At 46.2% G+C, this 13339-nt stretch overlaps 1 protein-coding gene across 4 annotated transcripts in view; it reads right to left on the bottom strand.

Moving 5' to 3' along the window:
- UNC5D (unc-5 netrin receptor D) overlaps nt 1–4355 on the bottom strand; it is a 136508-nt gene extending 132153 nt beyond the window's left edge. For all 4 annotated transcript variants that reach the window (XM_035345142.1, XM_035345144.1, XM_035345143.1 and 1 more), the window contains exon 1: nt 4109–4355. In XM_035345142.1, coding sequence (XP_035201033.1) covers nt 4109–4193 — 85 coding nt within the window. In that variant the 5' untranslated portion in view covers nt 4194–4355. The remainder of the gene's footprint in view (nt 1–4108) is intronic.
- Between the last annotated feature and the right edge of the window lie 8984 nt (nt 4356–13339).

Raw genomic sequence — 13339 nt, 5'->3', positions numbered from 1 at the left:
AATTAAGTTCTAGTAAAACACGAAGTATTAAAAAAATGTATATTTACAAATATTTGTGCTATAAGGTAAGGCAATGTGACGCAACATGGCAATTAAGGTTCTTTAAAAGTAGAGTGGAAAATGAAACCTTTTTCTATTTCATACAAATGAAGCTGACCATCTGCTTCACTGCAACAGCAGCAGCTTCTAAAAACAACAGAAACAGCAGCCTCTGGTGTTAAAATTCTGCTTTTTCCCAGACTCCACCTTTCACCAGAAAGTAGGACTGAAAAGAGAGAAAATATACATCAAGTGGCCCTGAGAGATCCTCTGCACCATAAGTAATTTTCCATCGTAGCTCCTATCATACTGTTGGTGTTTGCATTCTGTAATTCACTCTGCAATGATCATCAGATTAGCGTCTCTTCTGCCCTGCTAAAATTCACCTCGGTACAAAGTCCTCTTACTCTGTGAAGATGGACATTTGCTTCCATAGCATGGAAAGCTCATTTCACCCTTGTAGAGCTCAAGCTTTATTTTCTACATCTGAAGAGATGGGAATTGCACATCTCTTGAGCACATATATGAAGAAGCCAAACACATACGAGTATAAGCCAGGAAAAACCACCACTGCAACACATGGCCTCAAAGGGAAGGATTATCCCGTTTTTCCAAAAGTGACATATTTCACAGAGATGCATGCATTAGAAAGCAAGTGCACAATGGAGACTGCGTGCACTCCACTTCCAAGGCAGGATCATACATGTAACTCTTCAGTTTTTATGCAATATAAGGCAAACTAAGTGCCATTCTGATCGGTAGCGTGCCAGAAAGTCATTGTATCCTCTCTGCGCAAAGCAGTAATATGCTCGAGTACTCTCAGAGTGCAAATTAAAACAATCCTCCTAAGGATCAGCGTCCTATAACAGACAAAATCAGAGCATATTCATGTCCAGTCAGTCCCATACCCAACAGAAATATTTGCACTACCCCACTCTATCTCACAAACTACGTTACAACAGAGTATGAGGACAGAGATGCAGAAAAAAATCAGGACTAAATAGAAGCCATAACAAGACAAGGACTTAAAAAAAACAGAGCAGGTACAAGCATAGATGCTTTATCAGTTCCAAAATATGACAACTTCTGCATTTTATACCCAGTTTTGAAATACTGTTCTGAGCCCCCACATTCCCTATGGCTTTATATAAGCATATTACCGTCTTCAAGACCTTTGTTTCTCTACTTGTAAAAACTAAAACCACCACAAACCAGCCAAGCCTGTAGCATCATGAAGATCTGAGAGAAACTATTGAGTAAAACCAAACCCATACGTAAAAGAAGTTTGTTTTCTGAGCAGTTGCAAAGTTAATATCAAATTAGCAGGTTAACGTGCACAAGACCTTACCCACCGTACACTGAGTGGAAGGATGGTTCAAAGGAGGGCATGCAGGTTTTTATTTTAATGAATGCTTTGTCCTAACAAAGAAAAAAATACATTTTCTGAATTGTGGTTTGAACAGAGTCATACAAGAGATACAGAACTTGTCTTTCCTTAATTTTTTACCTCTATATTACTTGTTAATATTCAGAATCTACGGTTAGCTGAGATGCTGATGACACGAATACTTTAAGATCAAATAAATCAATCTGCTGACACAGTGTATGTTCAGTTGGGGTTGGCATGTGAGAAATATTTCAGACAGTAAACTGTTGAATGCACTTACAAATAATCAAACAGCTTTACTCTTAGCAGGGTATCAGGAACAGAGAAAGAGAACTTGAGTCAATCTAATAAAACAACAGAAATAACACACTTCCTTTCAGATGTAGAAATCAGGACACCTAAAATACCTCCCTACTCCGCTAATGCAGAGTAAACTCTGAAGCAGAGCTGGCTGCAGCAGATCAACAACATTCCTCAAATAAAGCATCGGTGAGGGCTCTTACACTGCTCTAAGCTGGTGACAATGAAGTACTTTGCAAATATGGGTAGCATCTAGATACACAAATGAAATTCCAGCCCATTCATAATGAAACCAGCGGAGGCTCATCTAATTTGCACAAGGATGTTATTAAATGCAAGACAAAAGGTACAATCAGGACACAAATACCTTGCCTATCGGTCTTGTCTTCACCACTAGATTTATTTCAGTATCAATAGAATTGGCTGTTTGTTATCTTTCTAAAACAAGCGTTATTTCTCCAAGAGCCTTGCTGTCCAGAAACTGGTTTGTCCTCCTGGTTCCTAGATCCAGGATAATGCTTTACATATGCCACCCTCTAGACTGCATATTATGAGAGCTTTTTTTTTTTGGCTTTTTTTTTTTTTTTTTTTTTTTAAAGGGGCAACTAAAAAATCCAAAAATTTCAAACTAAAAGGAGTCGTTTGCTTCAACAGCTTGTTGTCCACAGCCTTACCTGTATTCCATTAGGTGGCTTAGCGGAGCATTTTATCATAATAAAATCAGCAGCAAGATGCAGTGGCTACCAAGCAGTACAGTAAATGCACAGATGCTACTGGAATAGAAACAGGAAAATCCCTAAACGATGCTTATTTACAACAAAATGTACTCAGATCTAGGAACACCACGTAACATGTAGCTTTAGGCTTTAATACCAAGATGCAGAGGAATACTAACACTCATGCTTTAGAGACATCTTTATTTGGATCCGTGCAAGCCAAAATTAGTTTAAATACATCAATGAGATTAAAAAATTAGTGACTTTCTTCTCATTTCCAATTTACCACAGTGTCTGTGCACTGTTTACTGTAAAATAAAAGCCCAAAGCTGCATATGTATATTCATTCCAACAGACTTAAAATGCCGTGTGAAGGTTATCTGCAATCATTTCATTTTTCTTTAAACCCCTCTCAACACAGAATCCTGGAATACAATTTGTTTCAGAGGCAGCCTTTAGACAACTTCATAAACCAACAGCTTACAGCTCAGTGGGTTGGTAACCGAGGTTAACCGCTTCAGCCAAAGCCACAAATAAACACCACGCAACGTCGCAACCGAGAGCCACCAAACCGATCCAAAAAATAACCTGTTCTTCCTCGTGATAGTGCCCCAAACCAACTCTGCTTCAGCCTAGAACTCGAAATGCCCTGCACAGCAGACTTCAATTAGATGGCTGAAACTTACTCCTTAGCAGCAACCCAAGAGGTGTGCCTCGCAGTGGGACATTTGGGGAGCTCATAGGGCCTGATCCTGACTGCACCTGACACAGCGCAAGACATGCCGCAGGGTTGTGCTGGATGGTGAGACAAAAAGCAGTAAGCGCCTCACGGCACTGATTTACTCACACACACATTCCTTTGCTGTCAGGGATGTTTTTTTAACAGGAATATTTAAAAATTAAGAAAGGCTAGACTTCATCCTACTCTCACAATTTCGGTCGCTGTTCTGCAAAGTGAGATTTTCAGCTCCAGGGGCCCAGCAGCAGGCCACCACCTCCTACCCCCTGCACCCGTTGGAGGGCTGGAGCTGTGGGTACAGCGGACAAGGGGCCAGAGAGGACCCCAGGCCCACAGCGAGGTGCCACAAGTGGCAAGGTGCTGGCCGGGGGCTCCCTGGGGCGCCTGAGGCCAGCAAAGGGCGCACAGAAGGCAATGGAAGCGCAGCCACGGCAGGGATGCGAGGATAGACGCCCACAGAGGGGCTAGCGATGAGGACCGCGAGAGGGATCTTTTAGCATCTACCGAGTCTGTTGGGAGATCGCTCTGTCCTGGGAAAAGCAGCTGATGGCGGTGGGTGTGCCAGAGGGGTCTCTGGCCCGGCAGGGTGCCCAGGTGCCCCCCAGGTAGCGCAGCGACCTCGCCCCCACGCTGTGGGGGTGGGCGCAGGGTGCCCGACAGCCTCTGCCCCCTTCCCCCCAAATATTTCAGCAGCTCACCGGGCTCAAGTCACACACACAGGGGAGAGCCCCAAGCCCTCCGACACCCCCCTGGCGCCCAGGTACCACCACAGCGGCTGTGCCCACCACACGCCCCCAGCCTCGGGCGCTGGCGGTGGCCGGGGCGCCCCTCGGAGCAACCGGTGGGACCCCCCCGTGTCCCCCCCCGTCCCAAAGTTGCCGGCAGCGCCCCGTGGAAGAGCCGGGGGCTGGGGGGAGCCCCGCTTACCTCGCAGCGCGGCCGCCCAGCTGCACAGCCCCAGCACCAGCGCCAGCCGCTCCGGGCAGCGCCTCCCCGCAGCCCCGCCGCCCATGCCGCGGGTCTGCGAAGGACAAGGGGAGGCGAAGCCCCGCTCGGTCCCGCGGAGCCGGCACGATTCACTCCCCCGGATTTATTTTTATTTTATTTTTTTGATGTTGTTGCCTGCACCCCCTCCGCTCGGACGCGGGGCCGGGGCAGTGGCGGCGCAGCGCTGCCTCCCCAACCGCCCCGCTCGGCTCCGCGCTGCCGCTGCCGCTCCGCCCGCCCAGCGCCGGCCGCATCCCTAATGAGCCGCCCCTCCCCCACAGCCAATTAGCCGCGCTGGGCGGGCACTGACGGGGGGCAGCACCTGGCACCCCCCCCTCCTAGTACCCCCCCCAACCCTGCAGCACCCCCAGCGCCCCTCACAGCACCGCTCCCCCCGCCCGACCCTGCCCCAGCCCCCCCGGCTGCACCAGGGGGGACCCGGGTTATTTTTTTTGGGGGGGTAGGGAGGTGCTGCCTTGCCCCCCATCCCCTCAGGATTTGGGCACTTAACCCCCCAAAATAGAAAAAAGAACAGTACTTCATCTCCTAACGAGCCCATGAGGAACTACTCCAGCAGCCACCCCCCGACCCCAAAGCAAACACATTTGGTGCCATCTTGATTAATATTGCATGGGGCTGTGATCAAAAATTCTGTTTCTTGCCAGGAGCGTCACTGTTTCCTTCTCCCTTCCAACCCCCCCGCCCCCCCCCAGCCATTTTATCCCAAGCTTGCCATGGAGCCGCAGCCCCTGCAAGTGACCCTTGTGAGGCCCAAAACCAGTGGTGTGGCTGAGTGCTACCGCTCCTGCCCCAGACATGTCCTCCCAGCTCCTCACACCCCACCCTGACCCCCTCCAGGGCCTGGTGCAGACATGGGGATGATCCCCCCACAGGGACAATCCCCCAGGCACTCGCTGTGGGGTCCCCCATGGTAAAAACATATGGGGAGTGTGCCCATGACCCCAAAAGCCATCTTAGGTTAGGCCAGCAGGGCTTGCTGCTAGCCAACCTACAGCATTGCACCAGCACACAGCAGAAAACAAACAAACCCACCCCAAATCTGAAATAGCGGTCTGGTTCCTCACACCCCATGCCCTTGGCAGCTGCGACCAACCCAGCGTTCGGAAGCCCCTGGCTGGTAAGTTCTAGAAAAGTCTGACGGGATTAGTTGCACGGACGTAAGAACAAGGCTTGACGATTGGTCCTGCAGGCTAGCTTTGTACTGTTTTCAGCTGAAAACAAATAATTAAGGAAAATGGAATTTGTAAACAGAATTTTAAGAGAAAAAAAAATCAATATCTGAGACCATCACATCAGAAGATCTCTTATTCCCTTTCTGTCATGCATTTGCCAGGCTTCAGCTCACAACGGAGAGCAGAGTGGCAAAGGCTGAGAGCAAATATATGAAAACGTTTTCTTCAGCAGCCTTTTAGGTCACGTCTACAGCCAATGAGTTCCAACAACAACCACCACCAGCCCCCAAAACCACACGGCGAGAGGGCTGGGAAGGACCCAGGGAGGTTTTCACACACAGGCACCCACCGTGCCCCCCTTAGCATCACGGCCCCGTTTGCCAGCACAAACACAGCCCCTCATGCTCACGCTCAGCTAGCCATCTATTTTTGCCTATGCCACTGAGTCAGTGTTTGGTGCTTTAGATAAAAATATCCAGTTCTCCGTTTATCAAACCATCTGAAGGGAAGAGCACGAGGAGAAGAGGGCAGCAGCTGGTGGCTTCAGTCAGGGCGTCTGGAAATACAAAAAGCAAAGTGTTCCGCAGCCAAAGTCTCCGGGTGGGGCGGAATGCAGCAAGTTCTGAGCCGGGGAAATGCAGCTACAGGTGAAATCCTACCTTCTTCAGGCACCGATACACACCCCGATAGTACCACACCTTACAGAAACAAGGCTTAAATGTGCTATGACAGCCCAACGCGGCAACATTTCTAAAAGCAGAGGCCATCCGCGCAGCGCTTTTAACAGGGGAGTTACAGGGAAAGCTGCAGTCTGCCTTCTGATATCAAGGTGTGAGCAAGAACGAACGGTAAGCCAGGAATCCACCAGAGAGGATTAATGGCACTACTGGAGGAAAATGGAGAGAAACTAACGGAGAAGCTGAAAACAATAGAAGGAAGAAGTTTGTTCATCGTTCGCATTTCAAGGGTTAAGCTCTATAGCAAGCAGTGTTTGTTTTCTGACAGAGTCCATATTTCATAACTGGGTTTTGAGATCTCCTAGCATCTGAAAATCTGAGGTTTGATGCAGCTGCTGACAAAGAAACTAAGCAGAAAGCAAAAAGGAGAAACACAGCAAGCCACAGCAACTCCTGAATGCGGTGATCAGAGCAGCCACGCACCCAGGTGGCACAAAAGAGCCTGTAGGAGAGCCGAGCAGAGCCCTTCGGGGAGTCTTGGCTCAAGCCTTCAGCTCTGCCATCACCCCACTCTTCTGAGCGTGATTTTTCCACATCTCAGGTTCCATCTCAGGCTGTGCCATTGAGATAGCTGCTGAAGAGCCTACGGACTTGTAACCTTCAACCACATTAACTTATTAACCAGCACTTTACAACTACAAAGTAAATATTTCTAGCTAGAATATGTAAACACCCCAATAATTTTCAATAAACCACACGGCTACAGCCTGAAGGAAAAAAATAAGAAAAAAAAATCACCTCCTCCACACTGGAAGCTCAGCAAAATGTTCTGGCTGAGTTTGCAAAGGTGCTTTCAGTCCCTATCTCTTCAAGTGCAACACAGAAGCCTGCAGCCAGGTGATTATGTTTTGTTCCGTATTTGATGTACAGCCTTGGAGGAGCCCACAGGTGATTTGCAATAAATCAGAATTCACATCACCTGCACATCAGATAATAGGCGGGGGGAGGGCACTGCTGACATGCTCCCAGGAACAGGTGAAAACAAAGCTGCTTTATTTTGCAGCTCTTGCAACTAAAAACATACCTGAGCTGATTGTTGAATCTGAAAAATTGTACGCACAATGGATATAATGATAAAAGGAGAATAAATGCACCCAACTCATTGATATATATCACGGAACATTACACACGTACCAGTTGGCTCTAATGCAAATAGAGCATCTGTACAACAGGTAAATAATTCAGGAGCAGGCAAGAACATCCAACTGGAGCAAGTAGTATGTCATGAAATTATGTGAAGCACTCTGAATGGGCTCCGTCGTAACGGCACACAAGTCAATAAAAAACATCCTTGCTCTTATCATACTTTGGACATTTATCCTTCCCCTCCTCTCACTCACAAGAGCACCCTAAACAAAATTGGATCTGAAAAACAGTCAAGATAAGAGCATGAAAAGAATGCTCTACTTTGCCTAAGCATCTACTGCTCCTCTCGGAGGCAGGCTGAGGGCAGATGAACCTCTTCCAGTCTGAGCAGCAGAGCCGTTCTTACGTGCCAGAACACAGAGGTAACAGCTGAGCAGAGCAAGGCATCACAAATACACAGAAACGGCTAAAATTCACCCCGATCTTTTTCCTCTGCCCTCAAGCTGATGATGACCTGTACCTGCCTCTGCTGCTCTGCAGAGCTCCCTCCCAGCAACAGAGAGAGGCAAGTGCTAGCGAGGAGCTCTGGATCTCCAGATAGCCAAAGAACACTGACCCCTGTCCAACCCCACTTAAAGAACACCCTCTGTTAAGCCAGCCACAAAACCAACAGCTGGGTACTTGCTCTGTCCTGCCATTTCTCCTCCTCTGTAGCCAGGTCTGGCTCAGAAGTTCTTCTCAAGCATGGAACACCCGTTCTGCAACACCCGTTTCCACTGCACACATCGCGCAGGCAGATGGCTGGGATATCTCACAGCAGAGACAGCAGCTGCAAGATGAGGGTCTGGAATTCCCACTCTTTACAATATCGAAATTTAAGAACAATCAGATAAAAGTGTTATCACTTTGTTTTCCTCTTGGTGCAACATCTCTCACTCCTCTGCATAGGGTCAGGGTTTCAAAGTTGCATTTGCCCTTAGCAGTGGTTCTGCATTTTTGAGTTTGTTGATGGAATACCCAAAATACAATAAAAATAAGTAGCAAAATGCAAGATCCAGCCACATGGTACTCAGATACAATCCCTAACAGACTGAGTTAGTATAGCGTCTGACATGCTAGTATAAAAGAACAGTATCTACGCATGATGGCAATTAACCAGGCAGTCACAGCCTGCATGCGAGCCTTCTGTTAACAGTCACATTTTCAGAAGTCACAGCTTCTTCAGCGATATTCTATGGTTTGTGAGACCGCAGGCTAACTGCTCATCATCTGCATATTTTGAGCCCCAGCTTTGTAATGCCGGTACACCACTGCTCCTGCTGGATTTGCAGATCTGCACTGTGCGTTAGGACATCTAGTGGCTGAATAATTTACTGTACAAACACATGCCTAAAAACATGATTCTGATTCCCCATCAGGAAGCTCATATCTACTTTTCTAAAGCTAAGACTTATCTGGGAGAATCTCAGGGTTTCTGCATTATTCTGCCCAGCAATATAACCCCAACTCATTGCTTGATGGAGTACTCTGAAGTGCAAGCACAAAGAAAGCGGCAGGCTTACATACCAATTTCTACCTTATCTTTCATCAAGATACCAGAGTAGCATGTTTACCTCTGATCCATAATGTAGTCTCACTCTTTACAATGTACCAAACTCTTAGTTTGGTCTTGAAAGATATTTTCCTTATTCTGTATTTTTAGTAATTTAAAATGGTAGTGTCACTTTTTTGTTTCCTTATTAATTAAAAAGGATACAAACCTTTTTATTCCAGAGAAAAACCTTCAGTGTCCTCAGTGGTGGGGAAAAACATCTTAGAAAGCCTGTGATGCTTCTTGAAACAACTGTGCCCCACATGCTTTAAAGCTAAGTAACCATCTGAGCTGTCATAAGGCATTATTTCTGGTGAGTTAAAAATCTATATTTTTAATTTGATTAATCTAAGATGAAATACAACTATTTGCATTTTCGTGTGTTTATGCATTCCAAAAATCGACAAACACCACAGAGCAAAGTTAATCTGATAAAAAAGTAAAATGCTGAAGTGGCTGGCTTAGCATCAGAATACGAAAACGTGGATTAACATGCCAAGGGGGTGATGAACATTTGAACTTCACTAATCAATTTTAAAATCGTAAGAAATGGGCATTTAGAAAGTGTCATAATCTTAATACTCCAATTCACTCCTTGAGTGTTAATTTGGAGAAATCAGCTGCACTTGAAATTTTACCTACAGCACTTCCTTCCGTTGGGCAAAGAATTCCTACTTCAGCACTAATTACCGTTATTTTGTTTCCATACCCTTTTAGATTTCCCCATAGAAATTAACAATCAAATCCCTCCTACATTCACTTGTCACACACCCAGGCATTTTTGTTGTGACTGCTGCTGGATTACAGGCAGACAGCTATTCAGCATGCTCTAACCTCTGTGGAAAGAGCTCAGACTGCAAATAGAAAGCGTCCATCACTGGTACTCCCCATCCTTTACAGTCACTCACTAAATATCTATTCCAGATTTAGCATCCTGGCTCTGATCCTCCTGTCTCAACTTTTACTTGGGCTGGGAGGTGCACGACAAGAAATGGATGATGCAAGGATGAGATGTGCATGGATTAGAACGTGTGCTTTGAGAGCAAACAAAGAAAGCAAAAGCAGCAGGACAGCAGACAAGCAATTCAGTAGCCTAGCTATTTGTAATTTGTGGTTAAGAAAAAAGAAAAGAGGTAACGGATTCAAGCAGGAAGGGACTTTAAAGAGCTTCTTCCAAACATTCTGCACAGAGCACAGTGCAGTTCAGAGCTGGCAGGGATGCTACTGTCTGCGAGCAGGAGTACAGTTCGAGGGCAAGGGACAAGAAACATCGAGCAAGGCTGTTTCTGTTCTGCCTTCACAGAAGAGAAGTGAATGACATGTCTAGCTATTTCAGTCACAGTCAGAGGTAGCCTGAGTTGTTCTCAAAAGGCTATTACTGAATAAGTTCAGAACCTTCGTATCAAGTGGGAAGTTATTGCCACCTTTCTTCCTCCAAACTTACATGGCACTGAAAAGCTGAATTCACAAAGACCTTCTTGGGACAATTAGCCAGTGAAGGCTGAGAGACTCGGTGACTGTGTGATTGCAGTCCTGTAATGAAACACAGACAGATAGAATCACAGGTCATACGATGAGGGAAATCCATAAAGGAACTTTATCATTGGAGAATAGAGGGGGGGAAAAAACAACACACCAAAAAAAGGCAGAAAAGCTCAGAAAATATTTATATGAAACCTGACAAAGGAACGTCAGCTAACTAGCACGATGAGATGCTAATGCTCTGCACTAGGGTTAATGAGACGGTCGGCGTTTTAGCCTGGCTGTTGCCACATGCTTCCTGTGAAGCCTCAGGTGCTCCAGGGAAGATGCTGAAGCAGGCACCAGTCATTTAAATTGCAAACATGTTTGGCTTGATTGGGGACTCTTCACCCTGCTTTGATTTACTGAACGCATTGGGCTCATCGCACACGGTTCTTTTCTCCCCATTTTGCTAACCAGTGCACTGAAGCCTCACAGCGAGTTGTGAGAAATGAGAGATTATTTCTGACCTAATTAAGTTCAATTTTGACAGGACTAGAAATACGCAGGTGTGATGTTATTAAATTACCTAACTGTACCTTTGAAATGGCCATATAATAATGACTTTTCGGTGACTAAAGGAAAATGGGGTAGGGATGTGAACTCTTTGCTCAATTATTTTCATCTTAATCTCCAGCACTAACGCAGAGGGCATCCCCTAGTAAGTACAGCTCTGAATTACTCATAATTACTGACACATCCCAAAACTCAACTGTTTCATGATCCCAGCTGTCAACGAAAGACAAGCAGTTGAGCAGTTCCTCAACTACTAGAACATCATTTCAGCTACAAGGCAGAGGACCAACGCAAGCACACTCGGGTGCAAGCTCTATCATTCCCTTAGAAGTGGCAGTTGACACAAATCAGACACCAGACAACTGGCCCAGCTGTTCCCCCCACTTCACATCACGAAGCAGCAGAGAACAGCAGGACACGGCACGTCCTGCTACAGCACTGCCCAGGATCTACTGATGCACATAGGTTGTGCCAGGAGGGTTTTGCTCTGTTCCAGCTCAGCCAGGTACACCGTGATGGAGAAGCAGGTTGGGTGAATGCAACAGCACGTCCCCAGGAGGGCAGCAGATAATGGCCATCCACTCACTTCTACAATTGCTCAACTATTCTGGAGAAGAGAGAAACTCAAAAATCTCAAAGGCACCGATTAAAAAAAAAAGAACTAGGTATATCAGACAACTGTAATTTAAAGAGCACATCAAAGCATCTGTACAACTCCACCAAGAGATGAACAAGTGTTCTGTGGCAGTGATGAGATAGTGTTGCAATGCTGACAAGAGACTTTAAGGAACCTACTACAGCTGAGCAAGTGATGTGATTGTGCAGAGAGATGACAGCTACAAACACTGCAACCAGTTCCTGAATTAAGAGGAGATTTCTGTGAGAAAAGCTGTTCTGATATTAGCTTTCCCCATTTTGAAAGAAAGCACAGCCTCTGGTAATAGACACACGCTGCTCAAACACTTATTTTATGTTTCAGCTTCAGCGTGTTCTCATACACTGAAGTTCTCATTTATGCCTTTTTTTCTTCAGTTTGTAAATACACAGCAGAACAAGAAACTAATAAGAGGAAATCACGTTCAGACTGAAGGTGAGCTTTGGCCCTGACCAGCTGCCTGTCACTGTCAGCACTTTTTGGTCCCTCCGCCCCAGTTTCTCATCGCCAGTCTCAGCACAGGGCAAGGGCTGTGCCAGTAAGGGTAAGGGACAACCACATTGTGCAGTAGATGGTGAAACAGATGTGAATCAAATATACCACTTCGGAAGTGTTTTCTTCAAGTTGGATTAATTTCTTGATGTGATTCCCCCACATCATACAAACGCACAGTGCCAGAAGTGGTATGCGGGTAAGAAGAGGAGGTCTTGGCTGCAAAACCCTACTTAATGATGCTGCCTCCAAATATAAGTGTGGCCTTAAAGCCTGCTGCCCACAGACCTCCTCAAACCATCTGCAAAACTCTGAGCTCGCTGGCCGGTCTGGCTTCCTCTTTCTTCCACAAAGCAGGTTTTTATCTCTACATCAACCATGTGGAACTGATAGGAAAAACAAAACAAAAACAAGAAGCCCACAACAACTTCACTGCAGCACCTCGCAGACAAGTAACACACTAATGCCATCTATTGTAACGAGTGGTAAGCTATTTCCTACAAGGAAACATGCAGTTAAAAATCCAAAATTTATACAACTGCGGCTGACTTTTCCAGTGTGTGAAGCCCTAGAAGTGTTTCCTTGAGGCTGCAGACCCCTGCGCAGGGATTTCAAACTAAGCAGTAACTTCATTCCCCAGCTACCTTTTTATGACCCCCTTACAAAACCATCCTGGGACCCAGAAGTGCTGTTCAGCAGTGCTCAGCCTGCGTGCTCTGGAGGTGCCGAACAGCCCTCTAGCGCTGCAGCTACCAGGCATTCCTACCTCAGGAGCACAGCACGTCGTGGTGGCACTGAAATGCCCGCCCACAAAGCAGACTTCAGGACATCAGCTCTCCCTGTAGGGCTGTAGTTCCACTGCCTTTTCAGAAGAGCTCCCACAGAATATAACCGGGTCTTCATCATTCTGTGGGTAGTGCCAAACATTCTGATGTTTTCATAGAGTTTATATCCGGCAGAGATAATTTTTTTTTTTTTTTTAAGTACATTTTCCTAAAAATTCCCCCAGTCACAGATGAGACAGTCCCACAGAATTTGCTTCTGTGCAGTTTTGCAGGTTTTTATTCTTACCCAGTAACGCACCCACTGCCCTGTCAGGCAGGTGCCCATCACAGCAGCTTTGCAGCAGCTTTTCTGAGCTTTGTAATTTGGGGCTGATGAGCGTTCAGATTCACCCTGTTTTCTTTCCCACAGACAAAACTGTTCCAAGGTAGTAATAAACAAAGCAGGTGAAGAAAAATACACGGTTAATATTGTTCACGTGATGGGATGACTGCCTCTGTCTCCAAAAAATAATTGCTAATGGCACTTAGCCCCCTTAAGCTGGGCATAAACATCTTTTTCTCCCCACGCTGCAACATACTCAGCATACCATTTGAT

This window comes from Oxyura jamaicensis, chromosome 22 (assembly GCF_011077185.1).
Source record: "Oxyura jamaicensis isolate SHBP4307 breed ruddy duck chromosome 22, BPBGC_Ojam_1.0, whole genome shotgun sequence".
NCBI classification, from domain to species: domain Eukaryota; kingdom Metazoa; phylum Chordata; class Aves; order Anseriformes; family Anatidae; genus Oxyura; species Oxyura jamaicensis.
This window is presented reverse-complemented; position numbering and strand designations above follow the sequence as displayed.